A 27934-nucleotide genomic window follows, 5' to 3' on the forward strand; every position below is an offset into this window, starting at 1 on the left:
TAAGTAAAATTTATTAGTGAGTAGACATCATTGAACTCTTACTAGTGCTAAGTTTTATCAGACCTTCTTTCACTTTATGTAGGAGATCAGATCATCTGTAAATAATTCCTTTTCCAGTCTTTATGGCTTTCCTTTGGAACTGGATTGCCAATACAAAATTGTTGAATGCTGATGCTATTGATGCTAGTAATTTACCTGACTTTAGACACACATTTGAAGGGCTTTGAACCTTTCCCAGAAGACCTTACACTTTCCCCGGGGAAAGAACCAATAATGAGGAATACTACTTTAACCTCTAAACAATAGTGCTTTATTGATGAAAGGTTAGTTTCAATGGGTACAAAATGGCTGTATAAAATTTTTTCAAAATACAATTCTATAGGTAAGGAGTATGGCTTAGTAAAATAACAGTTATCTAGTAGCAAAACTATTTCAGTTTGAGCAATGGAAAAAAAAAAAGATTTAAAAGTATAAAGGTGTAGGTCCACCCATCCCGCATAACCATTACTAGGTGCAGTCAGCCCCAAATAGTTTTACTCAAACACACACAAGGCTTACACAGATCACTTGCAAATGTCCCCCCTGCCTCCCTTTAAACAGCTTTTATTAGCAGTTAATAAGTGCCAAAATAACCCAAGTAATTGGCCTTGATGGTACTCTTAAGTCATGGAACACTTTTTCTTGTTGAAAACTTTGCAAAATATGCCTAAACCTAAAGCTTTTGACCCTTCACAATTGTTAACAGTGAGGGGACAAGTTAGCAAGAACACATTATTTTCTGCAGTACACTTTTGTAACATATTTTGACATGTTATTTTTTGACCAAAACCAAAAAACCCTCCTCATTCGCAGATTAAGCATTTCCTCTATTTTAACCCCTCCTGTTATAGCAAAATGAAAATAGTGAACCAGCACCTGCTCCCTCCAGGTCTCCTTTCATCTGTCACTTTCTTTTTCAACTTCAGTAGAAATGTTGAATAAAAGCAGGCCTTGGAGCATCAGCACCCTGGGAGTGCAGAGTGTTGAGTGCTACAGTGAAGGATGAAGACATGACAAGAGGGAACGGAAGGGCCAAGGCCACAGAGCACAGAGAACCTACCAGGAACGGCTTTGACTGGCAGCACCTGCAAATAGTCCATGGTGTAGTTTTGAAGTGTTTTCATTCTTACATGATACATGGAGAAATTTGTATTACACATAACAAAGGAAATGACAATGGCTAAAAATAGGCAACACAATCCACACATAAAAAAAGAAAAAAGAAAAAAAGAAAGACTACTGCGATTTGCCTCTCTTCAGAAAACCATTCAAAAAAGAATTAAAGGAAAGCCGAATCTGGGTCTGGCACCCACCTACCCACCAAAGGACCCCAATTTTCACTCCTGAGGCAGATCTTCTACACCTTTAATTACAGAAATATATTAAAGTGCAGTATAAAAATACAAAAGGTCAGTTTCTGAACAGATCAACTGCTAATTTTCCTTAAAAAGTTATTTTTTAACTTAGTGGAGTAAAAATAGTTTATTGACTCTCATTGTGTTGATAAGAATCTTAGTTGCAATATGAACTGGAGCTCATGGATACTCTTTTTCCATAGCAGAGTATAACCAGTATTAGTGGAAAACACTACAAAAAGTGGCTGTAACAAGTTCTCCCTGCCCAGTGGTTTAAAAAATGACCTAGTATAAGAATGCAGAAATTTCTAAAATTTATCCCTAAAAGCCTGTTTTTAAAAGAAAGCTACTTAAGTATAAGAATATATCTCATTTGATAATTATTTTTCATTTGGTAAACAGATGAATGTGCAGATGAATTAATGGTATTGTATTGTAGCAGCAAAACTGGTCTTGGGTGTTGTGATCAAACAGAAAGGAAGGCAGGGAAGAATTCCCACACGGTGCTCCAGGTTAGTAAATGACAGGGTACCTTCTATGTCATTAGATCCATATGTCTACCACTCAGAACATTTGGGGTAAATAACAAATCAGGAGTGCTCCTCCATGACTAGTTGGTTAGGCCAGTCAAATCATTTTAACGTACATGCCGACTGATCCCTGGAAATGAATTCTAACATTAGTGGTTAGTTAAGGTGGACGAAAATGAAAATGCAAAGTTCACTCACAAAATATAAAGTCTACCCTCTAGTAATGAATATAAATGTTAAAAAGTACTTCATACAAAAGAACACATCAAAAATTTTTTTAAAAATTAAATTCTTGGGCCACAGGTACTGTAAAGTGTGGATGCTCACTTCTCCAACAATTTCTTGAAAACACAGAGCTGTATTTCTCATTTGGAATGCTTTCTTTATCTTGCAAAATGTTTTCTGAAAAAAGAAAACAACACGTTTAAATGGGAGGGATGCAATGCCTGCTGCTTTGACCATTAACAGCTTGCTTTTTCTGTTAACATTGTGCAGAAAGTGGTTGGGCTCATTTTTGCTAACGAGAGAGTTAGCAAAATCAAAATATCATTTATGAGGCTCCAGGAAATTAGGAGGACTGCAAAACTGAAAAGTACACAAAAATATAAATCAATTTTATGTACCTAAAGTAGAATTTCCCTAATTCCATAATTAAAGTTTTAAAAAGAGCAGCAGTAAGGTCAGAGGAACCCAGCAAACATCTACTGCCCCCTCCCACCTCAATAGAGCCCCCCGGAGTCCTTGCTTCTTTCCACTTTACCCTCAAGTAGCCAGTGGGTACCAACTTGCACATGCAGAATCAGCTTCTGAAGTCACTAGTTATATGACTGAAGACAAATAATTTTAAATGCTTGCACAGTGGCAATGTCCTTATTGGCAAAGTGTGAACTCAGCATATACCCTGGGACTGTGCTAAGGTTTCAACCAACTCTGACCCAGGTGGGGTTACATGGTCGGTCCCAGGACAGTAACTACTTATAAAAACCTTCCCAATAAAACACACGAGGGCAGGAGCTTTGTTTGGTGACCAATGCCCTGGTTATGCTCTAGGTCCTTCCTTTATCACCAGTCTGTCTGTCATGGAGGACTCTTGCCTTTTATCTCATCAATTCTGCCAATGTGTCAGCTAAGCCCAAGTCATTCCTGTCGTTACATCCCTACCTGTTTTCATCAACACTCTCATGCTTCTACAGTGAGGTTCCTAATGTGCAGTGCAGATGCTCTCCCTGCCGTCAAGCTGCTCCTCAGACCTGAGCCAGCTCAGACTCTATCCAGCGCCAGTCATCTTTCTTCTGAGGACAGGGATTGCCTCTACCTAACTCCATGTGACTGCTTCCTCCTTTCTCTTGAGATGATGCAACAGCCACTAAACAGCTCTGAAATGCCCACCTATCCAGAGGAAGGTGGGTCCTCAGTTTGTAGAGTCCCTTCAAGCAGGGAGGCCAGATACCTACTGAATCACTCACTATTACCATGGGTTGGAGCAGAGCTGTGGTGAGGAACAGGGAGGTCAGTAACCTCTATCAGGGTAACCCTGCCCACCAGGAATAATTCACCTGTTTTACCAGCTTTGCTTTTGGTCTGCATAAGCTATTTAACACTTAAAATTCTCTTTGAAGAGATATTTACAGCTTTAATTAACTACTAACCCTAACTAATAAAAGTTACTTTAATATAGTTTTTCTTGTATTGTTAATCATATTTATAAGCTTGGAAAATATGAAAAATCTTTCCTAGACAGGAGTGGAAGAGAAGCTTCCTTTTTTAGGAGCAACCCTTTCCCTTTGAATACAGAGCTTCCGAATGTCAACTCTTAGTAAAACCTGAGGAGGCAGCGGCATTTGCCCTTATGTTCGGGCTGAGTCAGTAACAAAGCTGCTCCTGAGCTCACTACCTCACACGTGGTGCCCGTGAACTGCGCCGTCACCGTCTCCGCCCTGCATCTGCAGCTGCATCTGTGCCTGCATCCTGGCGATCATCTCCTGCATGCGGCGGAGCTGTGGACACAAGATAGGGACACATCACTCACTGTGTGTAGCGTCTGCTAGCCCTTATTCTTTATGGGTGTCATATTAACTTCTATGCTTACCCAACACAAGACAAAGAATTAACAAACCAGTAGAATGAGCAACAACTCAATAGAAAACTGAGCAAATGAAAAGAATAAGCAATTCAAGTATAAAAAAATAAATGAATAAATAAAATAAAGACAATGAGAAATTTTTTAAACCTAAAAGGTGGGAAAGAGACTGGGGCTACCCAATAGAGAATATGAGCCCAGGCCATGGGACAGCCCTGTCACTCCCCTGGAGAATGTGCATCCTCTGCTATCCTTATCCATTCTATCACTGTGGTTTCTACATGTTTAAAAGACCTCAAGGTTTGCAAGGATTATAAGTTATTTACCTAAATTTTCTTCAGGTAACTTTTTAGTTCTGTTTCTTAAAAAAGATTTTAATTGATTTTTTAGAGGAAGGAAGAGGGAGAGAAAGAAACATTAATGTGAGAGTGAAGCATCGATTGGCTGCCTCATGCACACTCCCTACTGGGGAATGGAGCCACAACCTGGGCATGTGCCCTGATGGAGAATTGAACAGGCAACCTTCATGTGAGCAGGATGCCACCCAACCAATTGAGCCACACTGGCTAGGGCTTGGTTATGTTCTTAACATTTAAATATTTGCTCTATATTGAATTTATTTGGCCAAAAAAGTGAGTCTTATTTTTGTTTCCAAAAGGCTGCCCTGTTCTGGGATTACTTACTAAGTATGTTTGGATCCCACAATTCAACAGACCTCAAAGCCAGCTTTGTCAGAGCACATTTCCATCCTTCTGACCTAGTTCCTGATATGTACTGAATCAGCCTCCCACAAGTGAACCAACTTCTCAGGGTGACCACTGTTCTCTGAAACCACCAAAGCCAACCTCTTCTCATTAGTCTATTTCCAACAGCATCCTGTGTTTCCCCTGCTTAGTCTTCAGAAACATTACAATTATCTTATCAACCTCTTCCCTCAAAGTAAAAACTAGACAAGCATACACAAGTCTGCTGGGATTGCATTAAATTTAGAGAAAACTGTGATCTTTGTATTAAGCATCCTAAAAAGTTAGGTCTTTATTAAAATTTTGAAAATTGTCAGTAGTTTTCTAGTTTCTTTCCCCATGTAAGTCCTACATATTTCTTCATAAATTTGTTAATGATTGTGAATAGCAGTTTCTCATTCTATGTTCTAATCAGTTATTACCTATGTATAGGAAAGCTGATTTATGAACATATTACAAAATCAGTCATGTTACTAAATTCTCACTGGTTCCAAGCTTTTTCACTAAATTTCGATTGGAGATTAAATGAGATAATATATGAAAAACAATAGGCATATTATATATAGATGTGTATATGAAGTACATTAGCTACATGAAATATATTCCTTCTTAAAAATCAGGGGAGCTATAAGAAGCTAATTATAAATAGTATTCTTGATATAAACAGCTTTAGATTTAAAATACTTTTCTACTTACCTCAGCTTCTTTTTCCAGCAAGATCTGATCTTTATTCATGTCCTCATTTTCCACCTTTCTAAGAGTTGAAAAAAATTACAATTATAATACAGCAACAAATATAAGTTGGTTATTTCTGATGACAGATAATCAAAGTAACATTTCACTTTACATTTCTCAGACATGTATCTACTTAAAATTACATATATTTATCATTTTTCTAATTAATGACCTGAATAAATGAGGATGAAAAAATAACAACATGAAATGGAAAATACAAGAGATACTCTAAGCTGGGATGATGACACTTCCATCGTTATCTACTCAAAATACAGCAGCTACTTTCTGAAGAATACTTTTTTGAGTTATTCTTTATGAACACAGACTATGTCCATCACAATGAAAATAAGGAACAGGCTCTGAGGTCTAAGTAGAGAGGGCCATTACAGAGGCCCCAGCTCATGAAGACACAGCTTCTAACATGCCGAGGCTGGCCTGGGCCATTGCCTGGTTGTCTGCTCCTCAATGGGACCTCCTTGTTGCTTCTACCTTTCTTAATGTCTAATCCCCACATTGATAAAACAATAAAGTAGACTTGAATGTACACTTTGTATATATGCATACCCATCAAATTTAAAAAATGTGAATATTTTAGTGAACTACAATACAGAAAATTATTTTAATGAATGCTGTACATTATTTATTTATTTATTTATTTATTTATTTATTTAGCTCTATGCATAGATGTGCTTTTACCAGACATGAATCAGGTCTCATTAAAAAACCCATGAGGATGGTAAACAGCTGAGTGAGGGTGGCCATGTGTGCTACTGAAGAGTAGACCTGCTGCTCCCACCTTAACCCTTGGGGTGCTCCACTTTCTTAATGTGAGTCTGTCCTCATTTACAGACAGACTGACACTTTTGAGAAAGCACCCACCACATGTATATGGCCTTTCCATTTAAAGCTGTTCTGTCCGTGCAGATGATTAAAGCTGCCTTTAACAGGCTAAAAAGGGTGCAATTTGATTAAATTAGCAACAAGTTGCTTATAATAGCTCTTGAGTAGAAAACCAAACCATGTTGCTTTGAGGTCAAGGAAGAGCTGGACACATACAGGATAGTGTGACTTGGGGTGACATACATGGACAGAGAGGGACAGTCTCACCTGCCACCTCTTTTGAGCCTCTCGGAACGGAAGTTCTCATAGTGAAGGTCCTGGGTCACCTCCTGGAGGTCCTGCATGTGAGTGCTGAAAGAGAAAAGAATGCACCAAGCTGGGCTCCATGCATGTGCCATTTGCATGAAGAAAACAACGAATCATGGACACAAAAGAACCCCCGAACTAAAACTCCACTTATTACCTGGCAAATTGTACACAAAGTTGATGGAATTTGGGATAAGGCTATGGAAACGTCTACAGAGGTGTATCCTTCCTTGCTTCCACAGTAAATGAACAACACACCCACCCCGCAGGGCCAGGTTAAGAGTCCCTCCATGGGGCCTCTGCCACAGGTACGGCCAAATTCTGCATGAGACTATCATCCCTGGACAGGGCCAGATGCATAGACATTAGGAGATTTTTTTAGGTAAACAGTGTCCGAAACAGAACACACTTTCTGAAAGTACGTATAGAAAACATGCAATTCAAATATTCATGACTTCATAAGCTTAAAATGTGTATCAGAGAGAGTTAATTAGCTTAAGCTACGGAGAAGAACACAAAATGAAGTATTAACATTCTGGATAAAATAGAAACAGCACTTTGAATCTTCTAATCACTGTATAGAACATTCCTGGGTTTCTGGCTGAGTTTTTTCCAATATGTAAGAACTCAAAGAGTAGAGAGATTATATTCCTGTTACTCAGGATCCAGGGAATGGACTGAGTAATGGCAAAGTGGTGGCCCATTTTCCCTCTTTCTGAGAAACACACAACTGACACCAAAGTTCCACACCCTCCACCTCTGACAGGATCACGACAGCTGAAAACCCATCCCTGAAGGGGCCGGGTGCACTTTAAATGACTGAAGTACGTTTAATAGAGCTTGAATGGTAAATTTCATTAAAGTTTTCTAGATCAGCCATTGTTTGAACTCTTCTGATTAAAGAGGTATTAGATTTTGGCAATAATACTCTTTCTTTCAGCCTCTTCATTCAAGAGCAACAGCATTACATGTATGTTGCTAAATGTGGAATCTATTTTTAGAGGAAACAGTCTGTTTTTGTAGTCAGGGCTGTCCTAGTTGCTAGGACTCAATAGAGGAATAGAATGGGGGCGACCCTGAGAGAGCCTGAGGCTGACCAGCAGTGGCAGCATACCCCAGCTGGCCCCTAAGGCAGATCCAAACATGTCTTCCCTGGAGCAGGAGGTGACCCTTGCTGGGTATGGCCACCCCACACATTAGTCTACTTTTAGCCTCAAAAGGGACCCTAGCAATCAACGAGAAAGGAGTGCTGAGCTACAGGTCACAGGTGGAAGGGCTAGTTCAGATCATTCCAGAGAGCCTGCAGGTGGGGGCCTTCTGTACCATGCTGCGGCAGGCCCACTGCAGGCACAATGGAAGTCCCATGCACATCCCACACTCTTTGTGCTGGGCTCTGCCAACTGTAGTGCATGACTGTCTTACATGAGCATTGTCCTCAGCTTCAGAAAGTCATTGTGTTCTGGGTTCTCCACCTCCACGACACCCCACGGATAGAGACGGCCTCGGACCTTCTTGCCTTTGGCTTCTATCAGCTGGTTGGATCCAACCACAGAGAACGGGATACTGGCCTAGAAAGAGACACACCGGGTTGACAGGCTCCACACAGGGACTGCCACATTCACCGCAAACATGGGAGCATCAACACAGAGGAGGCACTTGGCTGCTACCACAGGATTACTTGGAAAGCTTATGGTGCACACTTTACTTGGAAGTGGCAGGCATCTTCCACACAGGACGAACTGCACGAACAAATTAAACCTGCAATTAAGATTCCTAAGGCTTACAGTGACAGGTCACAATACCCAGACAACTTCTCTAAGTCAAGCTCCAGAATCTGGTTCTCCGCCAACTCTTCCCATTTTGAATGTGGACAGCAGGAAACAGGAGTTAGTCACGCTGTGCACCTGGAATTCTTACCTTGAGAAGTCTGGTCTGCTCTTTAAAATCTTCATCTTCATCTGATTCTGCATCAGGTAAGTGATAGATTTTGATGTTATGTTCTTCAATTTCATCCAGAATCTGAAAGAATGACAAAATCAGCAGCAACTTTAACAAACCGCACAAATTTTAGTCAAGCCTAACTCATCATATTGAAAAATACATCAGAATTACCCAAACTTCAATAAAAAAATCAAATGGATTACGACAATTATTTTCAAAGATTTCATGAACTGCTAAAACGTTATTTAAGTATTTGGAGGGACCTCTGTCCATATTAACACAATATACCACCAATGTCCATGTACAACCTCCCCCCAGCCCCCACAGTGGCCAGAACAACAAGTGCCTCAGGAGAGACACAGACAGATGCTGCCAGTAGAGAAGAGCCACAGATGTCGCCTAAAGGGTTCCTGAAGAACACACAGGAGTCTCATAAAGAGGGGGAGAGGCACCTGGGGAAAATCTGTCAAAATCACGAGGGGAGAACATAGGAAGTCCGTTTTGGTAATCACAAGAAATTTAGGATGGCAGAACACAGGACATGGAATTGGGTAAGTCAGAAGAACCACTGGGGTGACCAAGGGGCGAATCCCTAGAATGCCAGGCCAGGGTCTGAGATCTGGGATCCAGACTTTTACTCAATAGGGAAAAAGTGGCCTCCAGTGAAACCTCACACTCTACACTGTCAACCAGGAGCAGACCACTAAGAGGGGAGGGAAAACAAGGCTAGAGTTGGGGTAAGCAGTCATTCATCAGTCCATATGCTGAGCACTCCAGCAGGTACGAGGAAGGCTGGAGCTCTGCTTACTCTCACACCAAGACTTGGGCATTGTAGACGGAAAAAGGGGTTCTATGGAAAGTAAGCTCACAGGGTGATCTAGTCATAAATTCCTAACTGGGCAAGTAATGGTGGATAGTCACACCCCAGGCATACAACTTCCTTAGTAAAAGGTTTATCTTCAATTTAAGCTAGCTCTGTCCATTGTCCCTAGGTGAACACACCTTTGAAATATCCCCCCCTACAGACCTGTCCTTCTAAAGTATGTCCTGTAATCTGATCACTGCCTTGCTCTTGCCTACCCTCATGTAATCTTGTGTTCCCTCCTTAATTCTAAACACACAAGAGAAGCTGCAAAACTGTTATTTTCTGGAGCATTTGAGAATTTGCTCCCTGCCATGTCAGTTTGGCTAAAGGAAAATAAATTCATAAAAATTCTCTACAGTTTGGATGTTTCTTATGTCTGACAGCCCAAGGGAAGAGAGAACATAAGCCAAGCCAGCAGGGAACACCCACCTCAAACCCGGCTCCCAGATTCGTTCTTCCTTTTTTTTGCTAATCCTCACCCGAGGATATTTTTTCCATTGATTTTTAGAGAGAGTGGAAGGGAGGGAGGGCGAGAGAGAGAAAAACAGCAATGTGAGAGAGACAAATCTATTGGTTGCCTCCCATAGGCACCCAGACAGGTGGAATATGTTCTTCTTAATGTAGACCTTCCATTGAACACAGTTTGCAGCTGGACAGGTGAGGCCCAAGTTAAAGGGATTAAGGAGAGGGTAGATGGACACCAGGGCATAAAACAAAGGAGGGTGGGAGAGGTTTGAGAGGTTCCTTTAGATCTGGGAAGAGTAAAGAAACCAGACAAAGAGAAGGGGTTAAAAAGAACCAAGATAAAAGAGATTAGTGCACCAGTATTTCAATTCATTTCAGAGTTTGAAATCAAGCCCTAAGGGTTTTGAGTATAAGATGAGATGGGCATTAAGCATGCTACCCAGGGTACCTCTTTCCCCTACCTCTCTGAAATGGAATGTTAACACCCTACAGAAGATGAAGTTTCCTTAAATGGAAATTGCTAAAATACTGACGATAACATATAAAAATGCCTAAGTTTTCAGGGGTTCCTCCAAGGGTCTGAATATTTCCTAAAATATTGGCAGCCACCTGAAACAGTAAAGTATACAGTTGAGAAATATGAGTACATACAATTTAGAAACTCTGCTATGGAAAAGATAGCCAGAAAAATGTGAACACATAAAACTCAGACTCTGACATAATAGTCTAAAAACAAGAGTATCTGTAATTCAATGAAAATAGAGGCAAGTCTCTAAAACCTAAGAGAATGCCAAGGGCATTGAGCACCAGCAACCGGAGGAAACACATGACAAAAGCTGGTGACACATCAGGAGTGTCGGGGAGAGAAGAGCGTGCTTGAATGCTGCTTTGGGAACAAACTAATTTTGAGGGAAATTTAGCCATCTTTCAAATATTTAAATATGCATTAATTTCCTTTTCAAGAATTTGTCTGACTTTACAACTGTGAGATGACAGATGTGGACCACTGTTCAACACATAAACATATCTGAGTGTCTAACACGTGCCAAGTCCTGTTCCAAACTTTTGGAATACACAAGCAAGCAAAGATCCCAATGCCAGGGACTGGGGGGTGGGTGGGAAGACCCAGAAACACACTAAAGAACACTATGCATGCCTTAAGATAAGGGTGAGAGGTGTGCTTTCTGCATAGGTTGGGAGGTCTTAGAAAGTAAAGTGACAGAATCATAGGTATGACATAATCGTATTCTGTAAAAACAAAAATATAAAGAGACCATGTTCTAGAAGGATAGATACCTGTTAACAGTGGTTACTTTTGAGGGTAATTAAAGGAACTCTTATTTGTAGAATATAGCATATGAGCTTGGACTTCTCAATAATCATACAAACAGGTATGTAATTTAAAATAGGTAACTGAAGCTTTATGGGAGAACAGAGACCACAGCCAGCTCAGGAGCTGGAGGACTGCTATGCAACCTCCACAGCTACTAGGTGTACTGGTTAATAATTCGAATTTTGTAATCAAAGAAAAGATGATAATTTCAAGAGAAACATCAAAAGTGCTTTATTCAAAGTAATGTCCACCGTAGCTACACATTCCCCACATCTTTCAGGTAATGTGTGGATACCGTCCCAATAGAACTTTTCTTGTCTTGAGGCAAACCATTCAGAGACCCAATTTTCCATTTCTTTGTACGTTTTGAAGTGCTGTTCATAAAGTGCGTGTGCCATCGATCGGAACAAGTGGCAATCTGAAGGAGTAAGGTCTGGTGAATACGGTGGGTAGGTTAAGACTTCCCAGGCAAGATCTTTTAATGTGTCTTTAGCTGGTTTTAAAGTGTGTGATGGTGCATTATCATGATGCAAAATTACTTTACCTTGTCTTCTGGCCCATTCTGGTTGTTTTACGATCAGAGCATGGTTCAAATTGATTATTTGTTGTCGGTAGCGATCAGTATTAACGGTTTCACCTGGTTTTAGAAGCTCATAATACACCACACCTTCCTGATCCCACCAAACACAGAGCATTGTCTTCTTTGCAAAGCGATTTGGCCTTGCAGTCGATGTTGATGATTGACCTGGATCAACCCATGATTTTGTGCATGTGGGATTCTCAAAATAAATCCACTTTTCATTGCCAGTCACAATGCGATGCAAAAAAGACTTTCTTTCGTGCTGTTGAAGCAACATTTTACTGATGACTTTTCAGTTTCCCATTTGTCTTTTGTTCAGTTGATGTGGCACCCATTTTCCTTCCTTTAAAATCTTTCTGTAACTATCAGAAATTGTTTGCTGAGCAATGTTTAATCTTTCTGCAAGTTGTTTTTGAGTTTGACACACATCTTCATCCAATAATGCTTGTAATTGTTGGTCTTCAAACTTTTTCGGTTGACCTGGACGTTCTTTGTCTTTCACATCGAAATCATCACTTTTAAAGTGTTTAAACCAGCATTCACAAGTATCTTGAGATGGAGCATGTTCACCATAAGCTTCCCGAAGTATACGATAACTTTCAGGAGCACTTTTCTTCAAAATAAAGTAATGAATTAAAACTTCCCGCAAATGCTCTTTTTTGGGCACGAAATTCGACATTTTTAAGTGTAAAAATACCTATGATGTTAACACCTTCAGAAAATTTGACATATGAAGTTCTGAAGCTTGTTATCAATATAACAAAATAGCATACATATCAAATCGCATATATATCAACATATGTGTAACTCCATCCATTGAAAAAAATCTGATTAACTGGTACACCTAGTAAATGCAAGCCTCTCAGCCTTCTGACACCAGACTATCATCGTAAGTACACGTTCCCAGAAAAATGTGGGGGTTAGAGTGTTTAGATGGAACAGAGAGCATCAGGGAGATCCTCCAACCCCAATTCACATTGTTACTGTCCATGAAACGTGGCTGAACATTAGCCATCTTCCTGGCACTGAGGGGAAGTTCACCTAAGGTGAATTATAAGAAACAGTAGTAATTCGATACCTTTGTGAAGGAAAAATACTAAAAAATTAGAAGTATTAGGTGCTGGTTAAAACAGTCACTCACCCTTTTCTTCAAACGCTCCCGTTCCTTTAGAGTGAGGGTATCAGCTTTCGCAATGACAGGCACAATATTGACCTTGTTGTGTATCGCCTTCATAAACGCGACATCTAAGGGCTTAAGTCCGTGTCCAAAGGGCGAGATGAAATAGAAGCAGCAGTGTACCCTGTTGTCCACGATGTGCCGTCGGTTGAGGCCACTCTCGTCATGTAGGTACCGTTCGAACTGCTCGTCGATGTAGGAGATGATGGTCTTGAAGCTGAGACACACACACAATGAGGATCAAGGGTACAAAAGGCAGGCGGGCCCTAACTTCAGAAACAAAGCAAGTTTTCCTGTCCCCTGTGCCCTACCTACCAAATATAACTGTAACTCATCTGTAAGATGGAAATGGAAACTGACTCCTCCATTTGGCAAGATGGATATATCTGGAAACTGTGCCAAGTGCTAAAGGCCGGGGGTCAAAAGTCAGAATGGGAGAGGTCACAAGAGCCTGTAATGACTGAGTGAAGAGCCTGGGCTGACAATGCTTTTAAGGGGTGTGGTGGCAGCAGCAGACCACGGCAAGAGCAGGCAGTGGAGATGTGGAGACAGTAAGCAGTGCAGACACAATGCCAAGGCTGACCTGCAGGAGGGGCAGTTCCCAATGAAGGGGAGAGGCCTCCTCGTCCTCCCTTTTCTACCTAGTGCTGGGCATTGATGCTTTATGCTCCTGGGAAGGACCAGGGACCTCCCTACATGAAACAGGATTCTCAGCAGGATCCTGGGAAGGCTGCTCTCATTTTCTACTTGTGCATTTCCCAATTGGTGCAAATGCCAGTGAGCAGCCATTTCCAGGCATTTGAGTGACTGTGAGAGTTCCAGAGGAACACTGGACCCCAATATCGTGTCCACTGGTTACAGCTCCAATCAGGACAGAGGGTTGATTCTATAATCTCAGATCTCACTAGAATGTTCTTAAGAGGAAAAAACACTCATTCTTTGTGAAATTCCTTATTTAAAATGTCCTACTTAATGTGCCTTAAACTGTCCTATTAATTCCCTGGCCAGTGTTTCTCAGTGGTTAGAGTGTCAGGCACGCACCAAAGGGTCAAGGGTTTTTTCCCCAGTCAAGGGCATGTACCTGGGTTGCAGCTTTGATGGAGGCCCCCAGTGAATATGTCTCTTTCACACACTGATTTCCCTCCCTGCTTCCCTCCCTAAAAATCAATGGAAAAAATGTCCTCAGGTGAGGATTAACCAAAAAATAAAAATAAAAATTGTCCCATTATTTTATCATATCCAGTTACTCCACACCCAATAATCACTCAGCACTATACATTTAAATATAGCAAAACAAACGAAATTGGAGAAGTAACCACTGACACCACAGAAATACAAAGGATTATAAGAAAATACTATAAATAAGCTGGACAAAGTGGATGAAATAGACAAATTCCTAGAAAAATACAATCTCCTAAAACTGAATCAGGAGGAATCAGAAAACCTATATAGGCCAACAACAACAAAAAATTCTCAGCAAACAAAGCCCAGGTCCGGATGGCTTCACAGGGGAGTTTTACCAAACATTCAAAGAAGAACTAACACCTATACTCCTCAAACTATTTCAGAAAATCCAAGAGGAAGGAACACTTCCAAACTCTTTTTTTTGAGGCCAGCATTATCATAATTCCAAAACCAGATAAAGATACTATAAAGAAAGAGAATTAGAGGCCACTATCCCTGGTGAACATAGATGCTAAAATCCTCAACAAAATATTAGCAAATCGAAATACATTAAAAAGATCATACACCACGACCAAGTGGGATTTATTCCAGAGATGCAAGGCTGGTACAATATTCGCAAATCAATAAATGTGATACATCACATAAACAAATTTAAAGACAAAAATCACAGCAAAAGAAACCATCACTAAAACGAAAAGAGAGCCCACTGCATGGAAGAACATATTTGGCAATGATACATCTGATAAAGGGTTAATATCCAAAATATATAAGGAACTTACACAACTTACAAAAGAAAGACAAATGATCCAATTAAAAAATGGGCAAAGGACCTAAGTAAACACTTCTCCAAAGAGGACATACAGATGGCCAAGAGACATATGAAAAAATGCTCAAAGTCACTAATCATCCGAGAGATGCAAATCAAAATGATAGTGAGGTACCATCTCACACCTGTCAGACTGGCTACCATCAACAAATCAAAAATGACAAGTGCTGGCAAGGATGTGGATAAAAGGGGATCCTAGTACACAGCTGGTGGGAATGCAGACTGGTGCAATCATTATGGAAAACAATATGGAGTTTCCTCAAAAAATTAAATATGGATCTGCCATTTGACCCAGTGATCCCACTTCTAGGCGTATATCCTAAGAAACCCGAAACACCAATCAGAAAGAATGTATGCACTCCTATGTTCATAGCAGCACAATTTACAATAGCTAAGATCTGGAAACAGCCCAAGTGCTCATCAGTAGATGAGTGGATAAAAAAGCTGTGGTACATTTATACCATGGAATACTATGCAGCAGTAAAAACGAAGAATCTCTTATCCTTTGAGAAAGCATGGAGGGACCTGGAGAGTATCATGCTTAGTGAATAAGTCAGAGAAAGACAAGTATCACATGATCACACTCATATGTGAATCTAAGTAACAAAATAAACTGATGAACGGAGTGGATCCAGAGACATGGAAGCATGGAACAGAGTATGGAATCTCAGAGGAAGGTGGGAGAGGGTGGGTGGGTGGGAGGTAATCAATCAAAGACCTTGTGTGCATATATGCATAACTCATGGACACAGACAATAGAGTGCTGAAGGCTTGGGGGCGGGGGAGGTAGCCAGTCCCCTCCCTGCTTCCTGTTTTAGAGGGGGTCAATGGAGGAAAAAAGGGACACATGTAATACATTCAACAATAAAGAATTATTTTTAAAAATAAAATAAATATAGCAAAACAGGTGTGAATACATGTACAGCCCTCAACACTTCCGGTTTGCCCATCCCTGTGGGGTGCGTACCAATCCCTGCAGTTGATGGCATCACCATAGCCGGGTGTGTCCACCACTGTCAGGCGCAGCTTGACACCTCGCTCTTCAATCTCAACAGTCGAAGCCTCAATTTGGACTGTTCTTTCAATTTTCTCTAGAAAAGAAACAAACTTAGTAAGAGAATGTGCCTTAACATTGAGCCAGTTTGCAAAGAAAAGAAATTATCTATTAGTTACCTATTATCAAATGACCTGAAAGCCACAACCTCTCTTTGAGGAAGGTTTTCAGAAGGTAATATGAGGATTGTGTAAAAATGATTCCAGTGTAAGCAAGGGAAGTGTTGAAGCTAAGGTTAAAGGGCTGCCCGGGAAGGTAAAAATGCCAATATTGAAAATTTTAATTTCTTTTCCTGGGACAAAGAAAACAATTTATGAATTCCTTTAAAACTGAATTCAGTGACAGGGCTATATGTCTCCATTGTAGTAGCTCAGGTCCTAGGATATATCTGTGCTTAATCCATTCACTTAATCAGCGTTCACAGACACCAGTGTCCTGCACTGGGAACACTCAGAACCCCCGACCCCCACAGTAGTCTACTAGTTACACAGCTTTTTCCATGAGAGGTAACACTGTCACTTGATCCTCCCATCATACAGAGAACACAGGCAAGAACTATTTATGACACTTTATAGACTTTATAGACAACAAACTTGGAGAGGATGGATCCATGGATATGCTGTCAGTCTACAACCTGAATCCAAGGACACAGGTACAGCACACTCTTTCCTACCTAAATGACATTTTCCTTGTGTTTACAGCCAAACAAAAGCAAAAACGCAAGGCTCAGGCATCAAATATTAATTACGCCCTCTTAAACAACTTTCATGGCAAATTATACTTAGTGTATGAATTTTTGTACCTGCAGCTCCAGGTATGATTCTTTCTGGGTAAAGATCCGTCAAGAAGAGGCTGTTTATAAGAGTCGATTTTCCTAGTCCCGATTCACCTTTAAACAAAAAGGAGGACAGCATCATGATGTTATCAGGATGACCATCTGAGAGTTTATGCTAGGCCTGGCACTGGGCTAAAAAACATCATTTTCTGGACTCCATATGACAGCTATGAATTTGGTACAACTCTCCCAATTTACTGATGGGGAGATGGATACTCACAGGTCAGACACCAACCCAGAGCAGGGCCTCGATTTGAATCCAGTATGTGGGGCTCCAGAATTCATACATTATAAGATCAGAAATGTGATCTCACCTCTTAACAAATGTGTGGAATGAACTCTAGAGGGGGGGTCTTTATATTTTAATAGAATGCAAAGTAGGTTTTCAAACATGAGTTTGCCAATTGTTTAATGTGTCACATTTTCAGAAAACTGAACATATCTCCTCATCAATGCCTACAGTACTCTCCTCCTAAGCTGTTGGTATGGGACAGAAACAGAGACCCCTGTGTACTCTGACTTGCTGCAATCCCTACACCCCCCCGCAAGGAGGGAGCCAGTCCCTGCCCTGCTTCCTGTTTTAAACACCTCCATATCCCCAAACTGACAATTGCCTATGTCAAGGTAACTTCGCCACACACACTGTTGAATGTAATATGACCAAGATGGGCGATATGTATTCATTCTAGCATTTAAGGAGTTAAGAATCCCTCTTCAATTACATATTCTAAATGTTTTAAATTTAACTTCAAAGATATGCAAAATACCAAACATTAAATCTTATATTTGAAGGAAGCATGAACAGATTCCATCACTTCATGATTAGGTTATCATCTACAGCTTAATTTTGTACGGAGAAGTACTTCTGAACTCAGTGCCTCTCTCTCAGGCATCAGGGTTTGAACCTCCCCCTGCTAAGTCCCATAGGACATGTGGAAGGAGCACATATGTTTTAAAAATCATTGTTGTTGGGAAGGGTGGGGATAAAGGGAGAGATCAACCAAAGGACTTGTGTGCAGACATATGAGCCCAACCAGTGGTTAAGGACAACAGGGGGGTGGGGGCATGTGTGGGGAAGGGGGTGGGATGGAAATGGGGGGACGAGGACAAATATGTGATACCTTAATCAATAAAGAAATTAAAAAAAAAATCATTGTTGTTGAGAAAATCAAGAACACAAGAGTGAAGGTGAAATGTGCAAAGATAGAAATTAGGACTGAACTTCAATTAGACTTTAATTTTCACAGATGAAAAGGAACATCAAAAGGAAAAAACTAGAATTACATGTTGAACATGTCCCAATATAGGAGCATAAAAAATGTGACTAAACGCATACTATCCCATCAAGTTATCCTTTTAATAAACTTTCCAGCAATCCCCTATATCTTCACCATGCTCGAAGGGGGTCTGATCAATATCCTTTCTGAGTCCCTAGCACAGGTCTGGGTGCTGGGACACAACAGAAAACAGGGCAAACAAGCCCCTGCTTCATGGAGCTTTGCAACCCAGGGGGCAGATGACAAAGTTATTCTCTATCACCAGATGACTTGCGACAGCTGAAAGGGGCTATCATGCAGAAGACATCTGAGCACAAGTGTTGGAGTAGAAGCAGCCTCTTTTAATAAGCAGTACTAAAATCCTGGTGGCTGATTCTAAACCTTAATTTTAAGGGCATAAGTGATTATTTTACTTAGGATAGCTTTAGGGTAACATCTGCAAATAATCTGCTAACTCAGAACATGATGGTGTCCTTGAGCTAAATTCTGAGAGTGCCCAGCTCTGCTCTGCTGTACTGTCATTGATCTCTTTCCCGCAGTGGGTAGTTTCTTCCTTTAAATGGGGGAAACACACACAAGAGATCTGGACCAGTGTAAATGTATCACCATCCAAAAATTTTACATAAAACATACTGGGTCCACAATCTTAATTAAATTAACCTGCAAAAGTAGTGACAACAAAGACTGGTTGGAATGGTGGCATTTAGTTTACAAAATGGCTCATTTGCACCTTTTAGAATATGCAGCATCAGACACAAGGTGGCGCCACAACATGAGAGAAAAGTGGCACATGCTTTTATAATTCCACTGAGATCCCATCAGGCAAACTGTCAGAGGCTTCAGATTTTAATCTGAGGTTTTTGGTTTTTTAATCCTCACATAAGGATGTTTTTATTAATTTTAGAGAGAGGAAAGGGGGGATAAAGAAACTGATCAGTTGTCTCCTGTACATGCCCTGACCAAGGATCGAACCTGCAACCTTCTGGAGTATAGGACGACGCGGCAACCAACTGTGAGCCACCCTGCCAGGGTTGAGGTTTTATTTTTTAAACTCAGGCTAAAAAAACACACCCCAAAAACAAAAAACTTAGGCCAAGCCAGGAATGGTAGGAAATAACATTTTTTTAAAAAAAATTATATCTTTTTATTGATTTCAGAGAGGAAGGGAGAGGGAGAGGGAGATAGAAACATCAATGATGAGAGAGAATCATTGATTGGCTGCCTTCTGCACACCCCCTACTGGGGATCGAGCCCGCAGCCTGGGCATATGCCCTTGGCCAGAATTGAACCTGGGACCCTTCAGTCCGCAGGCCAACGCTCTATCCACTGAGCCAAACTGGCTAGGGCAGGAAATAACATTCTTAACCTAGGGAAGTTTTTATTCACATTTACTTTTGACTTTAACCAACATAAGACACTGCTTCCTCAGTGTGTAACAAGGGCCTTTCCCGAAGGCCTCTAAGGGCAGCATTCTAAGTGGCTAGGTTTTCTGCCCCTTCAAACAACTTCTGTCACATGCAGAAATCCTGAACCTACAATTAGGTTAGCATATTTTTGCTTAAGCCAGATTTCATTTTCTCAGTGCTCACTCTAACACTCTTGTGAATTTGGTCACACTAAGCATACTATTGACTTTCTATAAAGTAACATATTTGGCAATAGCCTTTATAATTTTAATCTTGCTTTTCTTATAAATTGAGCCACCATCCCACAAAATTGTGGAAGGCTAACAACTTGATATAAGTTATCACCAGCAGTCACCACTTAAGGAGACTCTTCAGCAGCATGGTCATCATGTTCTCTCATAGATGATCTTGGTATCTATAAACAACTTGTGAGTTCAAATTCCTTGCAGATTGCTGCCCAAACATTTGTGTCTTTCATTTCCATATGCGCTGTCATTTTGTGAAGTTTCGAATTTCTTTAGAAATCTGCCATAATTTTAAAAAACTACACCTTTCCTCTCCAATAGTCTCTGACTTACAAATTGGGTGTATTGGGGATTTTCCTGATACACCATTTTCTTGGGCTGCTAATAGTTAACATTTAAAAATTTGTGATTAACCTTCTAGATGTTTTTCACTACCCATCTCACCCTTAATGGCCAACTTCACTGATTATGTATCACTTACATATACATCAATTAAACATACAATGGGCACTCACTCAAACTCCACTCAAGATAAACAATACCTTTATAACACTCAGGAGTTACTCGCCCCCTCCCCCCCCTACATGCATACATCAATCTGCTTTCTGTAACTACCCATTGGTTTCAATTATTCTAGAACTTCACATACTCAGGCTCATTCACACCTGCTTATATCTGGCTGCTTTTGCTCAGCATAATTAGCTTGGAGATTATTCTGTGCTGTTGACCTATCAGCAGTCTGAATCTGTTTCCTGAGCAATGTTCCACCCTATGGGTCCATAATTTGTTGACCTACCCTCCTGCTGCTGTCCTTCCTTTTTCTTTGCCGTGTGCACTGACATATAATTATTAACATGGTTGTGTTCAAGTGTCATTTTGCCACATTTTTTCTATTTGTATCACCTGTTCTTTTTTGTTGTTAATCCTTACCTGAAAATATTTTTTCCATTGACTGTTTTTAGAGAGTGGAAGGGAGGGAAGAAGGGAGGAGAAAGAGAAACATCTATGTGAGAGAGATACATCAATTAGTTGCCTCCCACACTTGCCCCAACCAGGGCCAGGGGTGGAACCTGCAACCCAGGTTCATGCCCTTGATTGATAATGGAACCCGCAATCCTTTGGTGTGCAGGCTGATGCTCTAACCACTGAACACACTGGCCAGAGCTATCTCACCTATTATTTTTTCTTCTTTTGGATTGAGCACTTTTTTTTTTTAACTGATTTCAGAGAGGGAGAGAGAGAGAGATAGAAACATCAATGATGAGAGAGAATCATTGATTGGCTGCCACCTGCACGCCCCCTACTGGGGACTGAGCCCACAACCCAGGCATATGCCCTTGACTGGAATCGAACCTGCGATCCTTCAGTCTGCAGGCTGACACTCTATCCACTGAGCCATGCTGGCTAGGGCGGATTGAGCACTTTTTAATACTGTATTTTATTGAAGCTATTAGCTCTTAGCCAAATATTTTTCTTTGGCCACTCTGCAGTTTGCAAAAATGTACTTTAACTTTGGTCTTCCTTTAAGGAGTATGCTGTCACTTCACATATATCATGAGACATTTACCCCAGCACCCGTCTAGTCACTCTCCTGTCTTTGCACTATCCATATCCCTATTATTTCCATGTGGTATACAATATCTTTGTCTTAAAGTCAGTTATCTTTAGAACAGGTCTTTTATACTTACAACACATTCGCCATTCCCAGTGCTCCCCCTGTCAACCTACAGAACTTCATTTAAAGTTTCTATGGTGCAAGGTCTGATAGTCATCAAGTCTCTCAGCTTATTTATCTGAAAATATCTCTTTCATCTTTTTTTTTGCTTTCATTTTAAAGGTTATTTTAGGTGAACACTTCTAGGCTGGCCGTTTTGCTCCTTTAGTATTTTAAGCTGTTAGGCCACATGGCTTATGTTATTCCTGAGAAGGCGGTTATCTTACCTCTGATCCTCTATATGCAACATTTTCCTTTTTCCCCCCTGGCTACTTTTAAGATGATTTCCCGCCCTGGCTGGATTGCTCAGTGGTTAGTGTGTCAGCCTGCGGACTGGTGTTGTGGGTTCGATTCCTAGTCAAGGGCACGCACATACCTTGGTTGCAGGTTCTCCAGCCCCAGAAGGGGCACAGAGGCAGCCAATTGATGTATCTCTCTCAAGGTGATGTTTCTCTTTCTTTCTAGAAATCAGTGGAGAAATACCCTTGTGTGAAGATAAAAAAGAAAAGAAAAAAAAAAAAGATGTTTTCCTGTTTTTGAGGGGTCTTCACCTGTCTGCTGTTCTTGGTATTTATTCTGCACAGTGTTGATTTTAGTATGGATGCTCTTGACTGCCCTATTAAAATTTATTTTTTAAAAAATATATTTTTATTGATTTCAGAGAGTGAGGGGAAGACAGAAAAATAGAAACATCAATGATGAGAGGAAATCATTAATCAAGCCTGCAATCCAGGCATGTGCAGTGACTGGGAATTGAAACGTGACTCCTGGTTCATAGGACAATGCTCAACCACTGAGCCATGACAGCTGGGCTCGACTGCCCTTTTTTTTTTTTTTTAAATATATTTTACTGATTTTTTACAGAGAGGAAGGGAGAGGGATAGAGAGCTAGAAACATCGATGAGAGAGAAACATCGATCAGCTGCCTCCTGCACACCCCCTACTGGGGATGTGCCCGCAACTAATGTACATGCCCTTGACCAGAATCGAACCTGGGACCTTTCAGTCCGCAGGCCAACGCTCTATCCACTGAGCCAAACCGGTTTCGGCTCGACTGCCCTTTTTTTATTATGTAGTCTTTGATTTACTGTTGGCCCATCAGAAATTTTTCATCTGAGATATTGCAGGTTTTTTTACTCTAGAAGTTCCATTTGGTTAATTTTTGTTTTCTTTTATTTACCTGATTACATTCATGTTTTCCTTCGAGTACTGGAGCATATTTAAAATACTTTAGTTCTGTCCTGGCTAGTTTGGCTCAGTGGATAAGAGTGTTGGCCTGTGTGGACTGAAGGGTCCTGGGTTCGATTCTGGCCAAGTGCACATGCCTGGGTTGTGAGCTGGATCCCTGATGTGGGGCATGTAGGAGGCAGCCGATCAATGATTCTCTATATCATTGATGTTTCTGTCTCTCCCTTCCTCTCTGAAATCAATAAAAATATATTAAAAACTAAAATTGAATAAAAACACTTAAGTTCTTGTCTGCCCACTCTAGCATCTCTGTCATTTCCCGATCTATTTCTCTTGCCTGATTTCTCTCATTATGTGCCACATTTTCTTGCTTCTTTGCATATCCAATAATTTTCTAGTGGATGCTAGATATTGTGAAATTTACACTGAAATGACTGAATTTTGATGTCCTTCTCTAATGAGTGAGTCTTATCCCAGAAAGTAGTTAATTGGTTCTTTCAAGTCTTGTTTAAAAGCTTTGTTAGGGAGTGTTTAAAACAGCTTTTCTGTCTGGTTTTAATCCAACTCCCAAGTACTTTCTAGAATTTCTATGAATGCCCTAGATGTTTAGTGATGTCCCCTCTGGTTGGCTGAAATTCCAATGTCTCCCGACCCCATCTCGGCTTTCCAACTCCATGCCGTCTCCAGTTCAGCTCACTCCCTTTGTGGTTACATTTTGCCCAGCCTTGTGTCCAAGGCTACCCCATGAAGATTTCTGGAGGCCGGGCTGTCTTTGGAACTCTGCTGTGTTAACTCAGGATCCAAGTACTCAAGTTCACTTAATGGTGATCAGTCCTTCAGCTCTGAGACTCTTGTGCTCTGACCAACTTAGCCCTCCCCAGGTACATGGCAGAAAGCTGGAATGACTTTACACTTTATGTAATTTGTTTTCCTTCTCTCAAAGACTGAAGTCCTATACTGCCTGTTGCAGAATGTCTTAGAGAAGCTGTATTTTGACCAGCCTTTGGTTATTCATGCCATGGCTAGTCTGGTAGCAGTTATTTCAGGGAACAGCAAACGATGAACCTCAGTGCAAATCTAGCCCGCTACTTGTAAGTAAAGCTTCACTGGAACACAGCAGAATTGAATGGCTCCACCAAAAACTGTATGGTTCACAAAGCCTTAAATATTCACTATCTGGCCCTGTGAATTATTTTATCATGGCCAGAAACAAAAAAAGTTATTACCTGTTTTAGATGCTTTAAAATGAAGCAACTGTGTGACAGATTACACTGAATTTCTCTCTTCTACCAGGAGCTTGAATTTGCATTATCTTTATCATGTAATTGTGATCCTAAAACATGTCATCATTCCCTCCTCTGGACGAAGGGTTCCACAATTTCTCTCATTTCATTTATGAACTATACACCCTAAGAAACAATAATCTGTCCTACTCATTATCAAACTACCTCCTCATTTTGGGAGAATTTTACAGTTATCAAGAATGAAATATGATATGGTAAACAGAATTAATAGTTCATCAGTAGATAGTTAAGCTTGTAATGGTCATGCTGAAACACAGTATATGCTATAACCCATGAAAATATATATGTGATAATAGAAAATAATTCCAGTAAGCATTCAACTTCAAAGGACTTTAATAATTTAAAAAATGTTATCTAGTAAGATTTGTTACTTGTTTAAAATACATCCACCACAAAAATGTAAGAAGCTTTCTTTTTGAGTATTAAAGAAACAGACTTCTAATTAAATATGTGTATTTGTTATCTATTAATATGTAAAACTCTTAGGCCTAAACCAATAATTAACATTTATTATTATTTCATGGAGTTTTTGGTTAGGAATTCTATGGAGGGAGGCAGGGGGTGTCTCTCATGCAGAAACAGTGAATATCAGCCAGGATGGCTGTAACCACAGGCTGAATTGGAGCTAGAGGTATTTCTAAGATAGGTCACTACATGGCTACTGGCAGGCCTCAATTCCTTGCCTTGTGGGACTTCGCTATAAGGTTGCTTGAGTGTCTTCCTAATATGATGGCTGGCTGCCCTCAGAGTGAGCCAAGAGAAGGAAAGGTACAAGCACAATGTCTTTTGTGACCCAGTCTCGAAGTAACACAATTTCCTTTCTGCAATGTCCTACTGGCTACAAAGGTAAGCCCTATTCAGTATGGGAAGGGACTAGAGAGCTGCATGAATACCAGGAGGCAAGGATCACTGAGCAACATTTTGGAGGATGGCTGCCACAATGAGTAAAAACTATCACTACATCTAAAGAAATGACAGAAAAGTTGTAATTTTACTCTGAAGCAAAATTTTCTAAAAAATTCTCGTCCCTCCCCGTCTCTGCCAAATTCCCAAGTTATTTGATTCTGCCAACAAAGAAATTTTTTCTTTATAGGTCATGCTATTATTACACTCCACAGGTTGGGAAGGCACATAGCCACATCCTATATAATAAAACCCTATTATGCTAAGTGTCCAGTCGGCCGTTCAACCAATCAAAGAGTAATATGCTAATGATATGCGCTAAGGTCACTCAACCACTTGCTACGATGTGCACTGAACACCAGGGGACTGGTAGGTTAGCCTGCTGCTAGGGTCCGGCTGATAGGGACTGAGCGAGACAGGCCAGACACGCCCTGGAGCCCTCCCGTGGTCCCTCCCTGGCTGGCCAACAGCCCGCATCCCTCCCCGGCCCCGATCGTGCACCGGTGGGGTCCCTCGGCCTAGCCTGCACCATTTCGCAATCTGGGACCCCTTGGGGGATGTTGGAGAGCCAGTTTTGGCCCGATCCTGCAGGCTAGGCCGAGGGACCTCACTGGTGCACGAATTCGTGCACTGGGCCTCTAGTAATTAATAAGCTCGAAAATAAAAGCTAATTTCTTACCGACCACCATTAGTGTGAACTCAAAACCTTTTTTCACTGATTTTCGGTGAACTTGATTAGGAAGATTTGCAAATCCAACATAGCCAGGAGTTTCTGGATTTATAAACTGAGTTGGTTGTTGCTAAAATAAAATTTTACAGAAAAAAGAAAAGGGAGAGAAAATATCTTATCAATTGCTTATAAGACATAATGAAACTGTGACAAACCTAAGTATCATTAGTTCTCATGAGTTAATATATATACAGTACATAAATAACACTGCCAAAAAGTTACTTTTATCAGAAAATTAATGGTATTCACTTAAGAACATTTATTAAAAAGAAGAAAAACCAACCCAGTATTATTCCGTACCTACATACTGACCTAAAATTACAGTTCTGTTAAGCAATTAAGCAACACATAAAAGAAAAATGTATCAAGTGTGATGCATTTGTGAAAATTATCCAGGAAAAAGTCTTCTCCCTTGCTATATTCCTAGCTCTTTGGAACAAGCCTCACCAAGGGTGAGGCAGGCAACTTGGGGGTAGGATTTTGAGTATCTACCTTCAAAGACCAAGACAGAGAAGACTGAGAATGAGAGACATAGCTGACAATGCTAAGTGTCAATATTCCCTGACAGATGGACATGGAACAAAGTAAGTAAAGCTGTAGAACTGGGCAGTGGCACACTATAAATGGGAAATCAAGATACATCAATTATTTTCTAAATGTATATTCACATGTGTACACGACTAATAAGAATATTCATAAGAAGCTATCGGTTATTTCTGGGTAAGAGAATTAATGGTTAACTTATACATTCGTCCATTCAACCAATCAAAGCGTAATATGCTAATGATATGCTAAGACCGCTCACTATGAGGTGCACTGACCACCAGGGGCCAGTAGACCAGTCGCTATGATGTGCACTGAACACCAGGGGGCAGATGCTCTAGCTCCGACCAGTAGGTTAGCTTGCTGCTGGGGTCTGGCCGATCGGGACTGAGTGAGATGGGATGGACATGCCCTGGAGCCCTCCTGCGCTCCCTCCCCGGCTGGCCAACCTCCCATGCCCCTCCCCGGCTCCAGTGCACCGGTGGGGTCCCTCAGCCTGGCCTGTGCCCTCTAGCAATCCAGGACCCCTCAGGGGATGTCAGAGAGCTGAGTTCGGCCCGATCCCGCAGGCCAGGCTGAGGGACCCCACTGGTGCATGGATTCGTGCACCAGGCCTCTAGTATATCTATATATATCTATATATATAAAAAACCCTAATATGCAAATAGACCGAACAGCAGAACAACCAAATAACTGGTCGCTATGACATGTGTTGACCACTAGAAACATGGCGGCTGTCGGCGGCAGTGGGATGGTGGAGCAGGTGAACGGGGGCGCCAGACCAAGGCGGGGCGCCAGTCACTGTCATCAGGGCGAGCCTGTGGTGGTTACTAAAAATTCTTTGCTCCCGTGTGCCACGGTCCCGCCTGGCACTTGCACCCGCTGCTGGCGCCCGGCACCAGCCCCAATCGCTGGGCAGTGTCAGCAGGTGCAAGTGGCGACTGCCGACCCCGACTGCCCCTCAGGGCTTCTCTGCCTCCCCCTGTTCCTGAGGGGCAATCAGGGCCAGCAGCCGCCTCTTGCACCCGCTGCTGGCGACAGCCCCGCTTGCACCTGCTGCCAGTTGAGTATGAACCCATGAACCAGGAGGTGCCCAGGTTGCGGGCTCACCCACTGCTGGCCCCACTCGCACCCGCTGCCGGTGCCTGGTGCAGGTCCTGATCGCTTGGTGCTGTGAGCGGGTGCGAGTGGCAGCTGCTGGCCCCGATCGCGCCTGAGGGGCAATCGGGGCAACAGCTGTCGCTCGCACCTCCTGCTGGTGCTGGCCACAATTGCTCTGTGCTGTCAGGAGTGTGAGCGGGGCTGGTGCCGTCAGTGCATGGGAGCGGCGGTGGAGGGAGTGGGACTGCCAGCAGACAGGGGACCAGGGGCCGCCACGGGAGGGGCCGGGTAGGGGTACAGAGGATGGGCCGAGACCCCCCTTGTGCCCACTGCAGCCTTGTGTCCTACAGTTCCTTTCAAGGTGCACGAATTCATGCACTGGGCCCCTAGTCCCATTTAATAAAAGAGTAATATGCAAATTAACCATCACTCTGCTAAACCCACAAGCCACGCCCACCAGCCAATCAGGAACAAGTATGCAAATTAACCCAACTAAGATGGCTGCGGCCACGGAGCGAGCAGGAGGCTTGGGTTTCCCCGGCAATGGAGGAAGCCAAGCTTTCTGCACACCCTGGTGGGCCCAGGCCTCCACTCAAGGCTACAAAGTTTCAATTATAGAAAATAAATAAATCCC

The 27934-nt window shown here is 41.6% G+C and overlaps 1 protein-coding gene across 3 annotated transcripts in view; it reads right to left on the bottom strand.

The window, feature by feature from the left end:
- Positions 1-296: 296 nt before the first annotated feature.
- SEPTIN2 (septin 2) overlaps positions 297-27934 on the bottom strand; it is a 35823-nt gene continuing 8185 nt past the window's right edge. For all 3 annotated transcript variants that reach the window (XM_054723055.1, XM_008138479.3, XM_054723054.1), the window contains 10 exons: positions 25606-25726; positions 16857-16943; positions 15968-16091; positions 12954-13206; positions 8546-8647; positions 8051-8196; positions 6590-6673; positions 5444-5501; positions 3819-3921; positions 297-2326 (listed from right to left, as the gene is read on the bottom strand). In XM_054723055.1, the coding sequence (XP_054579030.1) occupies positions 3820-3921; positions 5444-5501; positions 6590-6673; positions 8051-8196; positions 8546-8647; positions 12954-13206; positions 15968-16091; positions 16857-16943; positions 25606-25726 (1077 nt within the window). In that variant the 3' untranslated portion in view covers positions 297-2326; position 3819. The remainder of the gene's footprint in view (positions 2327-3818; positions 3922-5443; positions 5502-6589; positions 6674-8050; positions 8197-8545; positions 8648-12953; positions 13207-15967; positions 16092-16856; positions 16944-25605; positions 25727-27934) is intronic.

Source organism: Eptesicus fuscus, chromosome 11 (assembly GCF_027574615.1).
Source record: "Eptesicus fuscus isolate TK198812 chromosome 11, DD_ASM_mEF_20220401, whole genome shotgun sequence".
NCBI lineage: Eukaryota > Metazoa > Chordata > Mammalia > Chiroptera > Vespertilionidae > Eptesicus > Eptesicus fuscus.